The 19363-nt window shown below is 46.2% G+C and overlaps 1 protein-coding gene across 1 annotated transcript in view; it reads left to right on the top strand.

The window, feature by feature from the left end:
- ANXA13 (annexin A13) overlaps nucleotides 1–19363 on the top strand; it is a 42805-nt gene that overhangs the window by 12646 nt on the left and 10796 nt on the right. Inside the window, exons 2-8 of the mRNA XM_023751898.1 lie at nucleotides 2775–2850; nucleotides 10782–10876; nucleotides 13635–13805; nucleotides 16065–16098; nucleotides 16201–16280; nucleotides 18180–18248; nucleotides 18673–18774. Coding sequence (XP_023607666.1) covers nucleotides 2775–2850; nucleotides 10782–10876; nucleotides 13635–13805; nucleotides 16065–16098; nucleotides 16201–16280; nucleotides 18180–18248; nucleotides 18673–18774 — 627 coding nt within the window. The remainder of the gene's footprint in view (nucleotides 1–2774; nucleotides 2851–10781; nucleotides 10877–13634; nucleotides 13806–16064; nucleotides 16099–16200; nucleotides 16281–18179; nucleotides 18249–18672; nucleotides 18775–19363) is intronic.

Here is a 19363-nt window from a genome sequence, read left to right on the forward strand (position 1 = left end):
ACCTGTGTCTCTATTTCAATTTGTCAGTTGTGAAGTGGAACAGGTGAATAGTTCTCTGCACTGATGAGGCTGAGATGACATCCAGAACATTATATGAATCAGTCTGTTAATAAGAGATTTCTGCTGGTCTGGTTCAATTCCACCTCACTTCCTGAGGCCTCCATATGCTTCTAATGAAAAGCACGGACACCATTTACCTCTCCGAGATTACCCGCATTCCCACACTCAGACAACCACCCCTTCCAGACTTGCATCAAAAAGCAGGGCGGGTGCCCTGGCCGTGTGGCTCCGTTGGATGGGCGTCATCCCATGCACTGAAAGGTTGCCAGTTCGATTCCTGGTCAGGGTATATGGCTGGGTCTTGAGCTTGATCCTGGGCAGGGGGCATGTAGGAGGCAACTGATCGATGTTTCTCACATTGATGTTTCTACCTCTCACTTCCTCTCTCTGAAAATCAATAAAAAGTCTTAAAAGAAAAAAAAAAGCAGGGCAGGCTTTGTAAGTGTGAAGCCTGTGCAGTTACACAGGGCCCCACACTCAGAAGGGCCTGGCACCTTTGTTTAATACTCAGACGTCACCGTCTTAGAATTTTTAATCATTTCTGAACAAGGAGCCTTACATTTTCATTCTGCACTGAGCCCCACAAATTACGTCGCTGGTCCTGCCAACACGTCTTCGGAAGCACCAGATAGCTTTCTTATATGATACTCCACAGAAGATTTGGAAGGGAAACTGGGATATGTCACTCCTGTGCTGGACACGAAGGCCCCGGTCACAGAGTGTGAGGCGGGATGGTGCACTGGGCCCAAGAGCATGGGCCTTAAGAGACACGTTGAGCTGGACGCAAACCTGCATCCCGCAGACCTCAGACTAATTCCCTAACCTGTCTGAACCCAGCTCTCCTGGTCTGTAAAGCAGATTACTAAGGCCCACTCCTCCCTGTGAATAATGAAGAAAGGTCTGTCAATGAAGACACTGTCTGGCACGTGGCAGGTGCTCAACAAAGGGAAGGTCCCCTCCTGACTTGTGTTGGTGACACCTATTTCAGGATGGGCCACACACTTACCTTCTAAAGGCAGTGGGGCGCCAGGTGGCCATGGAGATCCCTTCGGCTCTAGGATGACACGATTCTCCATTAACCAAGGCCTAGATGCCAGCCCTCCCCCAGTCCCTGGATATTACTCAGGACACCTTTGATTGCAAGGGTGGAAACTCGTTATTAACTTAAGAGAAAGTGGTAGTTTGCTACCTAATGAAACTGGGAAGTACAAGGGTCTCTAGGCAATGCTGTATCTGAGGATTTATACAATGTTACCCAATCTCTTCTCTTCTCTCTCTCTCTCTTTCTCTCTCTCTCTCTCTCTCTCTCTCTCTCGCTCTCCCCTCCCAACCCCCATATTTTTACTCTTATTACCTCTGCTTTGCTTCATTCTGAACTCATGTTCTCTTCATGTAGTGGACAGTGGATGCCAGCAGCCCTAGACCCACACTCTCTAGCTTAGCAAGCCCAGTGGGGACAGACGTATCTCTCTCAATATCTATATCGCAACCAAGGGAAAGACTCTAATTAATGCTGCTTGGATTACCCACTCCTGAACGAGCCACAACTGCCAGAGTGACAGGGTTTGTGCCCAACCAGGGGCAAGACAATGGGACCCAAGCCCTACAACCGACAGTCCAATGAGACCATGTGAACTAGAGATGCCAGACAGATAAATGCAACGTGACCACTGGGCCTTATGTGTGCACTATTCATTCCCAATAGGAGCCACAGGACATGAAGGGAGGGAGAGGGGAATCGGTGGTGTAGATGGAGCCCTTACACTGGCCTTCACCGAAGGATGGGAAACAGTGACACCTCCTCAAAGAGAGTCCCTGTGAGGAAAGACTAAGCACTGAGAAATGCAGGGTGTGTTCAAAGCTACTAGTTGCATAACTGCAATTAACTTTTAACATTTTTATAGTCATGTATTTATTTTCATGTTTATCTTTTGTTTAGGCAACTGATACTGGTTTTGCATCTTAGTGCTAATAGAAGTTTCCTTCTTAAAATAACTTTAAGTAAAAACAAAGTAGGTCGGTTGAGACAAAAATAGTAAGCAAATAATAATGTAATAATGTAGAATTAAGTAGGTGTGGACAAATCAGTGCATGTATTATGCCAATGACTGAAGTATGAGAAACATTAGCTTAGTATATACATAGAACTTTCTTTCCCCAAGGAGCAGTAAAAACCAGTAACTATGCTATGGCTGGTCTATATGGTACCTCTGCTTAACTAAATATTATCTTTCTTTGTGTGAATGGCAAAGCTTTACCCCAGGCCACCAAGTGGGTCTGGAATAAGATCCTAGAATCCTCAGCTTCTGGGAGGCAACACCTATTCCCTAGACATACTTGTGTCTCATGGCAAAAGGGGGAACCACCATGGCAGGACGTTGGCCCACTGCTTTACACTCTGTTTCAGAGACAGTCACACAAAGGTAGGGTTGATATGAAAATCACTCAGCCCAGAACTGGCCAGGCTGATTGTCTTTGAGAACAAAGGGCCTATTCTCCATGGCTATCCAAGGCCAGCTGGTCCCAAGGAGTACCAGCCATCTCCCTGGGGCCAGAGTGTCCCCAGCTGATTTCCACATACACCCACATGTAAAGTGGCAGCTGGTCCCTCATTTGCATACCTGCTTGCTCTTCTAATTAGCTACCAATTTTGGCCACAGATAATTTAAGAATGCCTGTTATTATCCACTCTCCTGTTCAATTATTTTCTGCAGGCCAAAGAGAGAAGTCAACAGGGTTTTGATGTGAATCGAGACGCCAAAAAGCTGAACAAAGCCTGCAAAGGAATGGGTATGGAATATATTTTGTTTGCTAATTTACTTTTGAAGTTGATTAAATTTGATCTCATGTCCAACTTTCCCATGATTTTAGGAAGATGACTTCCCAGTTAACTTGTGTCCTCTAGGCTAACCCAAGTTGATTACTTCTAAGGTTCTCTATAAAAGATTCCAAAGTTATAATCGGATCTTATTGCTTTTCAGGATTCGATATAACAGTTAGAAATTGGATAGTGCAACATTTAATTTGCCCTGGAGGTGGAAGAAAATTCAGGAGAAGTATAGTTCATGAACGCTAATGTCATCTAAACCCCTCGTATCCCTTTATTGCCCAAGAAATGTTGGGAGGTCTCAAAGGAGTTGAGGTTGGAAAAGATCTGGAAGGGAAGTGGTAGAAGAGATTTCTTCATAGTAAGTATTCTTAAATAAATCAGAGAGAGGGAGGGAGAGAGGGAGAGGGAGAGAGAGAGAGAGAAAGAGAGAGAGAGAACTGGAAATGAAGGATGTCAACGAGGTTGCTTGGTTTGGGGCATCAGAGGAAAGCTCAGCAGTAGCTGCCCCTAGCTTATACCCAGACCTGGCCAATCTTGTGTTTGAACAACTGTCGGGAGATATATTTGCCTGGAAGGGGCAGGATGTTTATAGATCTGAGTTTTGCAGAGTGGCTGAGCCAGCCTCACAGGTGCTTCCCTGCTGCCTCGTGAGTGAGGTCCTAACACCTGGGTGTGGGTTGGAACCAAGAGCTGAAGTGGGTGTGGGAATGATTCAGCTGTGGGTAAAGATAAATCCCCACATTCTCAGCCCACCATGCGGGTGTAGTTCAGTAAGCACAGGTGGGACACCTACTGAATGGCAAAGTCATGCACTGTTCTCTCCCCCCTTTTGGATGTGCTTGGATGTGGCCACAAGGTGGGGCCACTCTTGTGTGGGTCACGGTTGTTGAGCACCTTCTAAGTGCCAAGTGCCAAGCTGGGTACTGCATGCCCATTATCTTGTATAATCCTCCCAACAACCCTGTAAAGTTGTATTATAATAATGTAACAAATGAGAATGCCGAGGCTCAGAGGTTAATTATCTTGCTCAAGGCCAAAGAGTTATGAAATGAGGGTGGGCAAACAGAAACTAGGGCTATCTTGGAAAGCTATTATTTGGTTGAAGGTCTAGCATTCCAACCTTTACCAAGAAGCACAAGCCAAAGAAAAACTGTATCATTGGCAAAAGTTGTCAGCAAGACCATGCACCCATCTCATTGATATACCACCCCTATCAGGACTGGATTTAAATGTCCAGGGCCTTGTTGTCCAACAACCACAAAGGTGAGCCTTGTGGGTCATTTAAATTTTTTGAGAAGCCAGATTTTAAAAGAAAAAAAATGAAATTAACTTGAATTATATATTTTAGTTAACTCAATACTGTATCAAACGTATTTTAGCAATCAATATAAAAATTATTAATGAGATATTTGATAACCCTTTTTTCACATTAAGTCTTCAAAATGTGATATGTATTCTACACTCACAGAACATTACAACTTGGACCAGCCACAGTTTCAGTCCTCAACAGCCACATGTTACCACTGTATTGAGTAGAGCAGGTCTAGGGGCCCCATAATTCAAAAGATTATGTGCACTTTCTACCCACTCACCATCTACTCAATTCAAAATAACAAGAATGCTATATCACAAAATAATATTTGATTTTTTCAAAGAACAACATGAAACTTACAGATTTCCTTGTTGTTTTTTTGGTGTCTCTCCTCACCTTTCCTAAGTAGCGACTGGTCTGGGTCTTGGGGGGGGCGGGCAACAGCCCCTGACTGTCCCCCCAATGCTGATGCTCTTTGTCAGGCCTTCCTCTCAGGCTTCTGTGTCCCTCTGCTGCCCTCATCCCAGCAGGGCCCTTCTGAAGACAATGCCTCAATCCTGAGAATGTATGGATCCCAACGTAAAAGGATGGCTGCCATTCTCCCTCACAGAAACAGAAAGAGGATCTTAGAGAGGAAAGCTGCCATGGAGATGTTCTTAGTCCCCAGCTTCTCAAACCTAATGTGCTTTTGAGTCTTCGTTAATATGCAGGCGCTGACTGAGAGGACCTGAGGGGTTTCAGAGACTGTCCATTTCCAGTGAGTTCCCTGGTGATGCTGATGCAGCAGGTCCTGGAACCTCACTTTGGGGCACGAGGTCAAGCCCATGTGAGGTCCACGGAGAGGAAGCAATGCTGCTCAAGCCACGCAGGAGCCAATCTTGCGACCCTGAGCCCAGGTTCTCCCCCGCCCCCCACCAGGCATGGGGATGAACTTTGGACCTGGGATTTGAGCTACTGCTCGCCACTTACTGGTGCCCTAACCTTCGTTGTCTCATCTACAACATGGGGCTAATACTGTCTCCGCACAGGGAGGTGCTGAGGATAAAGCAGGCAGCACAGGGCCCAGCACCTCACTGGCCCTCACTATATGCTCATTTCCTCCTTTTCAACAATATGCTCAGATCCAAAGTCCACACAAAGACGATTAGATTAGTATGAGCAGCGAAGAGGCCCACCCTTGTGAGGTCCTTATTCTCTGTTGCTGAGGGTGTACCAGGTTAAATGGTGCCCATTCCCTCCTCCCCCCAAAAACATGTCCCCCTGGAAACGGAGAGATGACCTTATTTGGGAAAAGGGTCCTTGCATATGTAATTAAGAATTTTGAGATGAGGTCATCCTGGATTACCTGGGTGGTCCCTAAATCCTTTGACAAGTGTCTTTAAAGGAGACAGAAGAGAAGACCCAGGGAGAAGGCCAAGTGAAGACAGGCAGCGATACAGACACAAACCAAGAAACAGTAGGTTTGCCAGCCGCCTCCAGAGCCTCTGAGGGGAGTGAGGCCCTGCTGTTGTGTTAAGCCCTCAAGTTTGTGGAAATTAATACGGAGTCAGGAAACTAATCCAGTGAGCAAGTAGAAAATAATGACCCTCCCAGGCAGGTAAAATTCTCCTTCATTCATGCTTCATTCCCTGCACCTCCATTTCCAAAGGAGGAATTGGAGGGATTGGAAAGTCTACTGGTGTTTTTGTTGTTAATCCTCACTCGAGGATATTTTTCCATTGATTTTTAGGGAGAGTGGAAGAGAGAGGGAAAGACAGAGAGAAACCTCGATGTGAGAGAAACACATTGATTGGCTGCCTCCTGCATGAGCCCTGCCTGGGGCCCTGGCCGGGGAGGAGCCTGCAACCAAAGTACATGCCCTTGACCGGAATCAAACCCGGGACCCTTTGGTCCGCAGGCCGACACTCTATCCACTGAGCCAAACCGGCTAGGGTGCCCACTGGTGTCAACAGAAGGGACTGGCCCTTGGGCACCGAAGAGGGGGCTGCAGCCCCAGGCTCAGCGAGGCAGGCTGCGGTGGCATCTGGAGCCTGCGGGGAAAGCTGAGCTGCTGGCCCTGGCTCACTGCGGGCTCACTCATCTGGCACATGGGCCCCTGGTGTGAAGCGGAGGGCACTTCAAACCCAGTGACCTTCACCCTGCTGAAACTCAGCTCCGTATCTTCCCAGAAAATTACTGGGAAAGCAAAAGCCGGGAGGCCCTCCCAAGGCTGCTGGTCACCCTCTCCTGACCTCTGCTGTGTAATTACTCGACAGTGTCCCATGCACAGTCAGGGCTGAGGTTCCCTCTTGTCTCGTATTTTTAAAAGTCTTTCCCAGAACCACTGGGGACTGGCCCCGGTGCCTCAAACCATTGTAAATGTTTACAGGAAATCGTTGGGCAGCACAGACTGCTTAGATGACACGCATATTGTGAAATGTAAGATGAGGTCACTGTTCAGTTAATCCCTTCTTGGGTAGTGGGAACGGCTCCCAGGCTAAACCTGAGACCCAGACTCAAGGGGCTTGAGGGAAATCTAGTCATTTCCACGCCTCCCCACGCCTCCCCATGCCTCCCCACGCCTCCCCACACCTCCAGGCTGTTGCTGAGCCATCTCCGGTCTGCTTTGCTCTTTGATTTCTCTTTGTAAAGCATTTCAGGAAGGAAAGTCTAAGTGACATTACTTTTTACATTTTAACTCCATTTTCCTGAATTATCCAGGTATAGGTTGATTATGGCATCAGAGTAGAGGGCTTCCCATTGGTCCCTGTTACATACAGTCCACCTGAGAAGCACATGCAGCCGACACCAATGCAAAGACAAGGTTCAGTGGAATTCAGTGCAAACTTCTCCATTCATTCATTCATTCATACATGTATGCATGCATTTGAACATTCGTTCACTCATCAAGTCCTCCTGGAAATACTGAGAGCTTCTCTGTGAACGTGGCAGCGAGCAGAACCCACCCCCACCCCCCCACCCCCACTCCATGGAACTTGCACAGTGACGTGGTAGAGACAGGACAGAGAAGAACAGGCCACGGGAGCCAGTGAGTTGAGTCCTAAAGGAGGAGTAGGAGTGAACGTGATGGTCAAAGATAAAGATGTTCCGGGTAGAGGGAACAGCCCATGCAACGCCCAGAGGTGAGAGAGAAAGTGTTGCTTGTACTAGAAGCTGCAAGCGATCCATAGAATTGATGGAAGGGAGGCCTGGGAGCAGGTGAGTGGGGAGGGACAAGGCTTAGAGAGGCAAGTAGGAACTAATCCAAAAGGCTTCATACGCCCCACTGAAGAGTTGAGACTGGATTATGGATTTAAAGGGGCCTGTATTGAAAGGTGTGACGAAGAGGCACGGGCAGGCTGACCTGTTCATCAGAAAGTTCATTCTGGGGATAGTGAACGCTGATTGGAAAAGGGGAGAGAAAGCAGGAAACCCATACGGGTGTCATTAGTTCTGCTGAGCAATGTGACAGAGGTGAAGATGGAGAGAAATGGCTGCACCTGAGCGGTGAAATAGTGAGGTATTAGTGGTGACTAATTGGATGTGGGGTGAGGGAAAACAGGAAGCCAGGGATGAGCCCCAGATTCCTGGTTGCCACAATACCGCGAAGGGGCCACCTGGGAGGCAGGAAAGCTCTTTCCAGGGAAGACAAGGGTAAAGGTCCAGGCTTGAGATACGGGTGCCCTAGACCCAGGCAAGAGCAGCGCACATGGAAAGAAAGGTGTGGATTCAAGAGATTTTTAAAGAAATCCCTCTTGAGGTGAGATTTCTGGCACTGAGAAGTTAAAAAAATGTCACAGAGGAAGTAACTGGATACACATTACGTAGGTAATGTTACAGGAGGAAATGAAGAGGAACAACATAAATAACAGTGTTGGAACTGAACCAGAACGAGGCAGGCAATTAACCCCTACTATTGTTATAAGTGAGCTCATCCTAGAATGTTCTGTTTCTCTAATTGAAATAAAAAAAGCTAGGTCTCCCCAGAATTGTAAAGTGGAAACTAATCCTTAAGACTAAGTGAACGGCCCATCACCATGCTGAATTTAGAACATTTTCATCACCTCTAGAAGAAACTTTCCACTCTTTAGCTTTCAGTCCCCCACCCAACACAGCCAGCCACTAGCCTACATTTTGTCTCTGTAGATTTTCCTATTCTGGACTTTCACATGAATGGAATCATTTAACGTGGTCTTCCGAGATTGGCTTCTTTCATTTAGCATAATGTTTTCAAGGCTCATTCATATTGTGGCTGGTATTGGTACTTCATGCCTTTTCCTGGCTAAATAATATTCCATTGTATAGCTATACCACATTTTGTTTATCCATTTGTCTACTGATGGACATTCTGGTTGTTTCCATCTTTTGGCTATTATGAATGATGCTGCAATAAACATTTGTGTACACATTTTGTATGGACATTTGTTTTCATTTCTCGAGTATATACCTAGGAGTGAAATTAAGGGATAGGCACATACTTCTTCCTTTTACCACCACAATGCCTAGCACTGTGCTTCATGCAGTGTAAGGCCTCCATGGATATTTGTCAAGTGAGTGAAAAGAATACCATTCTCCACAAGACATTAAAGCTAAAGGGTCCATCTGGGTTCCACCACAGCCTCTGACCACGACCCTGGCTTCCTCACACTTGACTACAATAAATCTCCATCTTGTTTCTTTTCTTTTTTTTTTATTAAATCTTATTGTTCAGTTTATTACATTTGTTCCTCTTTTTTCCCCCCATAACTCCCCTCCTCTCAATTCCCGCCCCACCCTCCGCCCTCACTCCCCACCCACTGTCCTCATCCATAGGTGCATGATTTTTGTCCAGTCTCTTCCCGCATCTCCCACTCCCCTTTCCCCCCCAAGAATAGTCAGTCCATTCCCTTTCTATGTCCCTGGTTCTATTATAATCACCAGTTCATTCTGTACATCATATTATTTATTCACTTGATTCTTAGATTCACTTGTTGATAGATGCATATTTGTTGTTCATAATTTGTATCTTTACCTTTTTCTTCTTCTTCCTCTTCTTAAAGGATACCTTTCAGCATTTCGTATAATACTGGTTTGGTGGTGATGAACTCCTTTAGCTTTTCCTTATCTGTGAAGCTCTTTATCTGACCTTCAATTCTGAATGATAGCTTTGCTGGATAAAGTAATCTTGGTTGTAGGTTCTTGGTATTCATCACTTTGAATACTTCTTGCCATTCCCTTCTGGCCTGCAAAGTTTCTGTTGAGAAATCAGCTGACAGTTGTATGGGTATTCCCTTGTAGGTAATTGAGTCTCTTTCTCTTGCTGCTTTTAAGATTCTCTCTTTGTCTTTTGCTCTTGGCATTTTAATTATGATGTGTCTTGGTGTGGTCCTCTTTGGATTCCTTTTGTTTGGGGTTCTCTGTGCTTCCTGGACTTGTAAGTCTATTTCTTTCACCAGGTGGGGGAAGTTTTCTGTCATTATTTCTTCAAATAGGTTTTCAATATCTTGCTCTCTCTCATCTTCTGGCACCCCTATAATTCTGATATTGGTGCGCTTGAAGTTGTCCCAGAGGCTCCTTACACTATCTTCGTATTTTCGGATTCTTTTTTCATTTTGCTTTTCCGGTTGGGTGTTTTTTGCTTCTTCGCATTTCAAATCTTTGACTTGATTCTTGCGCTCCTCTGGTCTGCTGTTGGGTGTCTGTATAATATTCTTTATTACAGTCAGTGTATGCTTAATTTCTAGTTGGTTCTTTATCACAACATCGAGGGTCTTATTAGTTTTCTTGAGGCTCTCATCAAGTTTATCGGCAGTTTCTAGCAAATTATTGAAAGCCCTCAAAAGTGCGTTTTTTAGCTCTATATCCTCCATTTCTGTCATGTTTTTTTGTCTCCGCATTTTTTATGCTTTCTTGGTGCACCCCCTTGTGGTCTTTGTGCGCAGTCTTGTTGTAGTTAAGCCTTGATTGTTTTCGGCAATATGGGGGTGAATTGACCTCCAGGCTAACTGGCTATGAGAGTCAGCTGTGTCTGCAGTGGGAGCGCTACTGTTCTGAATCTCTAGGGCGGTGCTAATCTAGCGTTTGCCTGAGGCTCTCTGGCAAATGCCTCTGTGCAGGGCTTGGGCGGGGCGGGTCCCCAGGGGATCTACAGGGCGGGCGGGGCGAGCAGTTATGGCTGCTCTCAGTTCCGTCTCCAGCGGCTCTGCAACCGCTGCAGACCTCGGAGAGAAAGCTGCCTTCCCGCTTCTCCCGTTTGAGTCTGGGTCCCTAGAGACTCGCCCGGATCTGGAGCTCAGAGTCTGAAACTCCCTCCCGATTGAAGACAACAACCGCGCCCTCCGCCGCTGACCCGCTCCACATGCACTCCGAACCTTAGTATTTCACTTCAGCACTGCGCCTCCTCTGAGTCTCGTATGGTTTCCTCTTTCCTCCTAGTTGTAGAACTTCCACTCAGCCAGCCTTCCTGTGGTTCTGGATGATGTCCGTTCCGTCTTTTAGTTGTATTTTTGAAGTGGTTGTTCGAGGCAGCAAGCTCCGGCATTAACCTATGCCGCCATCTTTGTTCTCCCTCCATCTTGTTTCTTGTTCACATTTACTTTGCTTCTCTCTCCTGCCCTTTAGGAACTGATGAAGCGACCATCATTGAAATCTTATCAAGCAGGACATCGAATGAGAGGCAACAAATAAAGCAAAAGTACAAGGCAATGTATGGCAAGGTGAGTCCAAGGGTCCATGCAAGCATGCATACGGCCTTGGCCTTGACATCTCTGCCTCCTCGATGTTCCCCAGGCAGCAAAGAGTGTCTTTACAGCTTCACTGAATTATCCCAAGAGGAAAAATGAAATAACTATTTAAAACTTGAATTGACTTCAGAAAAACTGAAATTGCCTCGTTAACTTAATGGCCCGTAAAACCAGTATTCTCTAACTCATTTTTTTTAATTGACTTCATTTTTCTATTAATTCCTCTTCCATTTTCTCCACTCATTTGGACTAATTCCACATATTAACTTACAGATAGGCCAGTGATTTGAAAATCAGTTTTCACAAGTGGGTCTTTATCGAAGAATTCTTCATTTTTTTGGGCTGTCTTCAAGAATGATATATCTTTCATAAGTGATGGGTACAGAAAACTAAAAAAAGCCACCAAAACATTTCTTTCATTTTGTTGTTGTTGATGGTGTTACGTATAGAAATCGTTAAGTATGCATTAGGCTTTATATTTTTTATTACTATATAATGAACACAATTTAACCTTTTCTTAATGTCATTAGAATGATCAGTATGCAAAGTGAGTGTTAATTATTATAATGTATTCTAATCCATATTTATGAAACCTCTATAGTTTCAATCACTCTGTATAAACAGACATAGCGAGAGATGGATTTTTCTGACTAATTTGACATTGGGCAGGCAACAAACTCTTTAGTCCTCGGTCCCCTCACATATAGAAGGACAATGATAATTACCTCCCTTCTCAGGTTCTGGGCGAATCAAGCAGGATAATGCCAGCACATAGCAGCAAAGGGGAGCTATGCTGGGCATGAATGTTCCCATTTGACAGAGAGGAGGAGTGGAGCTCATTCGTTTACATGACTTATGCAAAAGCACACGCAAGTAAGAGAAAGAACCAGGACTCAGATCCAGAGCTCCCTCCTGGAGAACCCGTCGCCATGAGACAGCTGTTTGTTGATACACCAGGTGGCCCTGATGGCTGTGCTTCTACCGTCTTTCTGTATCTCTCTTCACACCCAGGCTTGTCAATGTCATTCACTGATAACACTGCAGTTCAGCTGCATTTAATGGGACTGAATGAGGCTGAGCCATCATCCATGCCAGCCCCACTAACTGCAGCAGCCCCTCAAGTGCCATGTCTATTCTCACTGTAGCAATATGGGAAGTCCGATGCAGGCTTCTTCAGTTTTACTGTGAAATAAGAGTAAGTGGGTTTGAAGTGAGGGCCTTGGGGCTCTGGTAAAGATAAAGCGTGCATGCTCTGGCACAAAGCGTTGCAATTCCAGACAGCGAGACTTCCAGAGAGGTGATCTAGAATCACGGCATCGCGAAGCTAGAAGACGTTAGAGAAGAACAAACCGAAGTCCCCCGGTCAGCTGAGCTCAGAGAGAACACCCGTCCCCAGGTGACATGACTGGCTAGCTGAAGAACCAGGGTTAGAGCCAAGGCACCCTGAGCCGTCTTCCATGTCCAAGCAGAATGTAAACACACAAGGATTTGTTTTCATGCCTGTGGCTTGTCAGAATAGGCAGCTGGATTTCTTTTCTCTGCATTTTTATATACAGCAGCCTCAGCCACAGCGGGCACATTCCACGACCTTCAGAGGATGCCTGAATCTGCAGATAGTTCCGAACCCTAATATATCCTGTTTTTTCCTATCCATACACATCTATGCTAAAGCTTAATTTATAGATGAGGCACAGGAAGAGAGTAACGACAATAACTGACAATAAAACAGAACAATTATAACAATATGTAATAAATAAGAGACATACCAAATCAATAAGACAAACTTAAAACATTAGAGTAACATATCAAAGTTCTTTTAAGTAATTGTATCGCAATTGTATAGACATCATTTTTATGGTCTTTCGAGTAGCAAGTCTCCATGAAAATCAGGGGCAATAATCTATAATAATAAAGTGTAATATGCTAATTAGACTGGATGTCCTTCTGGACTTCCTTCCTTCCAGACAAAGTTGCAGCGAGTGGGGGCCACGGCGGTGGTGGGCGGGGGCCGCGACCAAGGCCCTAGCATGAATTTCGCGCATCGGGCCTTTAGTACTATAATAAAAGTTATGGGGATGTGGCATTATTAAATAAAATAAGGGTGACTCGAACACAAGTACTGTGATACCGTGACAGTTGATCTGATAATCCAGACATCAACTACTGTAAGTGTTCCTTTCAGGATTTCACAAGAAAACCAGAGTGACCAGACATCCGGTTTGCCCAAGAAGGTCCCTGTTTAGTCCTATTTTCTTCTGAAATTATCCACAGTGCCACTTTCAAACATTCCCATTTGGGTGACAAAAGATCTGCTCCCCCTAGAAATTACAAGCCTGTATTTTAGTCCTTTCTGGCTGAGTGTCTGGGGGTGAGTCCTTCATCTTTTTGAGGTCAGTAAATGGGGGTAATGTCCATACATCCCCTGCCAGGGCTGTTTTGGGGATCAGTGAGAAAGCCCTCTGAGCCCCCAAATATTCTGCAAATGCTGCTTGTTATTGTGATTCACCTTTGGGGCCTCCAGACTGGAGAGGGGATCTTCTCTCTGCCCCTCTGCCAGTCCTGGGGGGAATGGGTGGGTAGTCAGGGTGACCACTGTCCCCCAGAGCAGGTCACTGTGTCCACAGAGCTCCTGTTTCAATCACCCCTCGAGTGCCCATGTGGACCCGAGGCCATGCAGTGGGAGAGCAGACCCCTGCCCCTCAAAGCCAGGGCTTCCTATGTCTTCCGACAGGACCTGCAGGAGGTGCTGGAGAGTGAGCTGAGCGGGCATTTCAAGAAGACAGCCTTGGCGCTGCTGGACCGCCCCAGCGAGTACGATGCCCGGCAGCTGCAGAAGGCCATGAAGGGTCTGGGCACGGATGAGGCAATGCTCATCGAGGTCCTGTGCACAAGAACCAATAAGGTTAGTTCCAGCCAAGCCCTCGGCCCCGGCCCCGAGGGAGCACCCACACACCCCTCGGAGATGGCAGCAGCAGGCAGAAGGGACACTGCACCCTTTGGGTGAGCAAGTGTCTGGGCAGAAATGTGTCCGCTTGGCCCATGCGGGAGAGATGCCTCTTCAATCCTTTGGCTGTCAGTCTTGGGGTTACTGCCACTGGCTCGACATAGATGCTTCCAGAGAAGCTGTACCAAGGCAGCCTTTGTTTTTCTAAACGGATGCACATTCCAGCAGCTGAAAAGAGCATTTGCTAAGACCCCAGGAGAAGCGCATTCATTTAGGCTCCAGAAGCCACAAGAGTAAAGAGGGTCTAAAATCATTATTTGGAGACACCCCTCCCTCTTCCACAACTACCCATCCCAGTAAACTGGGGAGGCCCAGCAAGAAAATGCCAGAAAATCCCAGCAGTCGTGAGGCCTCCAGGCAGGAACCAGAAGCAGTGGTGGGAGCAGGAAGCAACAGAGCTTTGCCACTAAAAGGCCCTTTAAGCCTTGCGTGCCCACGACCCTGAGCTGGTGGCTTCTGCTGGGCTGGGCTGTCCGACTGAGTTCCAGAAGCGCCACCATGCTCCAAGCCACAGCTCCAAAACCCTCTCCAGAGCTTGCCTGGACTTCCTCGCTTCCCACGAGATAATAAAAACCCTCCATTTCTGGGAGTTTCCATTTAAAATTGTGCCTTAGAGGAGGGTTAGCAAAGGGCAGTGGCATCTGTTCAGCCCAACAGTCACACAACTTTCCCTCCTCAATGGTCTCCCCGCTGCAGAAGCACCACAGTCCCCTCGAGCGTCCAAGATCAGGGCACTCAGCAGCCTGCCTTGGCCGGAGGTTACTTTGAGGAGTATTTTTCTAATCCTATTTGACCATATGCAGTTCCCTCTCAGCCTAGTTCCTTTCGGGTCCTGGTCTCAAACAACAAGCAAAGCCCCTTATTGTCAATCAAGTAGGTCTGACAGTAAAAAGAAGGAAAGCAGAGAGAGAGAGAGAGAGAGAGAGAGAGAGCAGGCCCCGGGTTCAGGCAGATCCAGGTAGTGGGTGGGAAGGAGGGGAAACGGAAGGGAGCTGCTTACCATTGGTTCTCAACCTTCTGGCCCTTTAAATACAGTTGTGACCCAACCATAAAATTGTTTTCGTTGCTACTTCAGAACTGTAATGTTGCTACTGTTATGAATCATAATGTAAATATCTAATATGCAGGATGGTCTTAGGCGACCCCTGTGAAAGGGTCGTTCGACCGCCAAAGGGGTCTCGACCCACAGGTTGAGAACCGCTGGCTTAGACACAAGTGGCCCCCCCGCCCCCCATCTACCTCCCCTCCCACCCACAAAAGCAGAGGAGCCAGGCTTCTCATTGCTATTGTCCACCTACCCCACCACCACCCATCACTGCATGCTGACTTTCATTTTAAACAGCCTGCAGGTGATCCTGTGCAGAAACGCCTGGTACACACTGCTGCTTCAAGTGTAAACTGAGGCAGCGCCTGAGTGGATCCCCTGGCACCAGCCATTGAAATATAAAGCAACTGTCCCAGGACACACCCTGTACACAGACGCATACTCCTGCACACAACAAATTGTCTACTGGATAAAGCCTTGTTTGAAGTAGGGAACAATCGAAACAACTTAAATGTCCATCAACTGGAGGCTGGCCAAACAAACTGTGGCTTATCGCAGGAAGGAACCTTTTACGTCCATTTAGAAAACATTGGGTAACTGTATAAGCATAGCTGGATCTCCAAGATATGTTACTGAGCGAAAAAAATAACTTAAAGCACCATATGTTCAGTATTCCACTTTTAAAACACATCCACAACACGATTCTATATATTTTCAGTAGCACATACACACACATACATATATTACAAAGGCAAAGAAAATTCTTTGCAAAGATATGCACTGAACTTCCAACGCTGGCTACCTGGGTGGGGTTGGAGGCGTGAAGTGTGGTGAGGAGGTAATGAAGGACACTAGCTTAGCTATACCCCTTTCTAGAGCTAAGAAGAATGTTCGTATACCTTACTCGTGTGTCTGAAATGTTTGCACGGAAGGGGCCCCTTCATACCTCCCGGGATTTGCTCCAGGCCCAGGCCTTGACCCATAGGTTAGCCCTCTTTGGAAGCATCCTGTGTCCAGAGACCAGTCCCCGACTCTTCCCTCTGTGTGTGTCTCTGTATCTTATCCATTAACCCACCTCGGAGTATTGATTTTTTTTTTATTACCTTTCCTAGGAAATCATCGCCATCAAAGAGGCCTACCAAAGGTGTAAGTAACCTTTCGTCTGATTTCAGATGAAGAATGTTCCTTCCAAAATGCCTGTGGGGAACTAAACCTCTGCTTCTTCCTTCCTTTTTTCTTCTTCAAAAGTATTTGACAGGAGCCTTGAATCAGATGTCAAAGATGATACGAGTGGGAACCTAAAAAAAATTCTGGTGTCCCTGCTACAGGTAAGAGGAGCAAAGAGGTCTCCTGAGCTTTATGAGGTTGGGAAGAGTCCTGGGCAACATGGTACCATGACGGGAAAAGGCCATGGATTCAGTAAACATCTCCTTCTTTTATTAAAAGTGCTTCCCATGGATCATCAACCCAGGCTGTCAGATCAGCTATTGTGAAATTATTCAATTGGGAATTTCCCCACAATAATAGTCTAGTCATTTGCAGTTTACAATCCCTTTTTGTTAATGAGTATCTCAGGTATTTTCAACGGGTCCACCGCAAGAACTTTTAAAACACGCAATATCTGACTATTCAGTCAGGGGCACTGACCTCTTTTCCCTTAGATTGTCAAATAAAAAAAAATGACAACAGCCAACACAACCATAGCCATCTGGTAGAAATGAATCAAAATTATACCTTTTTTTGCCAAATCAACAAAAAATACTAGTATATTTTTCGGAGTGCTGCAGAGTTTTAGTAACTAGTTTATGTGCCATGAGATGACGAAGGTTGAAAGTTGCCGAGTTACCTCATTGAGCCTCACCACCTCCTTTTGTCAATGAGGAAACTCAAGTTCAGAGAGGATGGGTCACCTGCCCGGGTATACATAGAGTAAGACCCAGCCCAGGAACCAGAACCAGACCATCTGACCCCAAGCAGGGCCCTTTTCACAACACAACTCTGTCTCCCTGTAAGAACCCTGCAGGGAGCTGGGCCAGGAAAGTGGGGCTTTCAGAGTTGGCTCTGCAAGGACACAGCTCCCAGCCAGGCCTCCAGCCAGGCAGCATCTATATCTCATTGACAAATCCATCTTACGAGTTCTGTGCATTTCCTCTGCTCATTTCTCTCCATGTGGATAGATGGACTGTGGTAGGAAGTACATAAGTGTTCTCCTGCTGTATGACAAATCGCCACAAACCTAGCAACTCAAAACAACACGGTTCTACGATCTCCCCATTTTTACTGGTCAGGAATCCTGTTAAGGTCAGCAGAGTCCTTTGCTCAGGGTCTTTCCAGGCTGAGACCCTGGTGTCAGGCCAGGGCCACCATTTCATCTGAGGACCTGGATCCTCTTACTAGCTTACTGAAGCTTGGCAGGTTGGCAGGTTTCAGCTCCTTGTAGCTGTAGGACTAATGTCCCTGTTTTCTTGGTAGCTGCCAACCAGAGACCACTATCAGCTCCTTGAGGCCATCTGCAGTCCTTGTCAAATGCCCGCATAGACAGTTCAAAGTTGTTTTCTCCCAGGCCTGTAGGGGCTCATCTCTCTGACTTCTTCCATCTCTGACTTTTTAAGAACTCACCTGATTGGGTCAGACCCACCAGAACACTATCCCTTTTGATGATCTCAACTGATTAGGGATCTTAATCACATCTGCAAACATCCCCTTTGCCATGTTAACACAGCATAATTGCAGGAGTGCTATCTCATTATATTCACACATCTCGCCCACAGTCGAGGGAAAAGGATTATCTAAGGGTGAGGGCCACTAGGGTCATCTTAGAATTCTCTGCCACAAAAGGCTTAGGTTAGACTTCAAGACCTTCCATAGCCAACCTTCAGGGTTCTTCAGGGTTCTTCTAGGAGGTGAACTTCGATATTCTGACAGGAAGACTATTAACTTTCCAATGGACTGACCTTAGGGGACATTGTGAGGTTGCTTTCAGCCTGCTTAAGAGGTCAGTGGGTTTGTTTATGAGTGACCTGATTCCTACAAAAAAAAAGAAAAAAAAACGTGTTGTCCTAAAACTACTCTGTTTTTCAGTTGTGCCCAAAAGATGGCAGCAAAGAGCAGCGCTTCGCCAGGCTGACTCTCCCAGGCCACCCCTCTGAAACCATCCCATTTTCCCCTTTTTGTTTTCTGTGCTCAGGCAGGAACGCAAGTTCATAACAATGTGTCGATTTTTCTAGGCTAATCGTGATGAAGGAGATGATGTGGACAAAGATCTAGCTGGCCAGGATGCCAAAGAGCTGTATGATGTAAGTGGGCAGGCGTGCCAGTCTCGGCAACATCTTTCTAAAAATGGATTAGCCTTATTTCCAACAAACGTTTCTTTATTTCATGCACATGGGAGTTACTCAGGAAAAATGTATGATCTTTGAAATTTTTTTTTATATTTACAGTCATCATGAACCTAAAGGAATAATTCCTATTCTTATACTCGGGGGTTAACCACCTCAGATCCATTTTGTAACCAGGTGGGAGGGGGGAGGGGGTATAAATAATATAAACCATTAAGTAAAGTATACTCATGGGTTAGAAGCTTAAAGTGTTTAGTCAATCAATTTGGCTTCTATTCAAAGTATATTTTATCATTTCCTGTACGTGAGGCCTGGTCCCAACACTGTCTATTCAGTCTTTTTGCAAAAGGCTTTTATGAAATGTTTGTGTTTGACTCCGGAGGCAGGGGAGGGCCGCTGGGGCACTGACGAACTTGCCTTCAATGAAGTCCTGGCCAAGAGGAGCTACAAGCAGCTACGGGCCACCTTTCAAGCCTATCAAATTGTGAGTGATCAAGCACCAGGGCAAGGAGTCACATTGAAACTGAGTCTTGCGTTATTTCTAAGAGAAGCCACAATCTGGAATATGGAACTGGGAGGTGGGGGGTTGTTTTACAACAGGGGGTTCTCAATTAGGGGTCATTTTGCCACCCCCCCGGATATTTGATAATGTCTGGAAACATTTGGGGTTGTCACACTGTGTGCTACTCGCATCTAGTGGGTCAAGGCCAGGATGCTGCTAAACATCTTACACACACAGGACAGTCCCCTACAACAAAGAATCGTCCAGCTCCAAAGGCCATGCCAAGTCTGGGAGACGCTGCTTTATAAGGGAGGCTAGGAAAGCAGAGAATGTCAAGTTCAGGAGCAAAGCCCAAGAATCAGAGCGCACAGGTTCAGGTCCTGGATCTACCGCTGGCAGGGCACCTACCCTCTCCATCCTCACTTGTAAAGCAGGAGCCATGATCCTCACCAGTACACCTTCAGGGGGTTAATTCGTGAGCTAAATAAGACAAACATAAAAGGCTCAGGACGGCACCTGGCAAGCGGTAAGCATACAGGCGTTCGCTGTTATTATCATTCTAATGTAAGTG

The sequence above is a fragment of the Myotis lucifugus genome, unplaced genomic scaffold (assembly GCF_000147115.1).
Source record: "Myotis lucifugus unplaced genomic scaffold, Myoluc2.0 scaffold_27, whole genome shotgun sequence".
NCBI classification, from domain to species: domain Eukaryota; kingdom Metazoa; phylum Chordata; class Mammalia; order Chiroptera; family Vespertilionidae; genus Myotis; species Myotis lucifugus.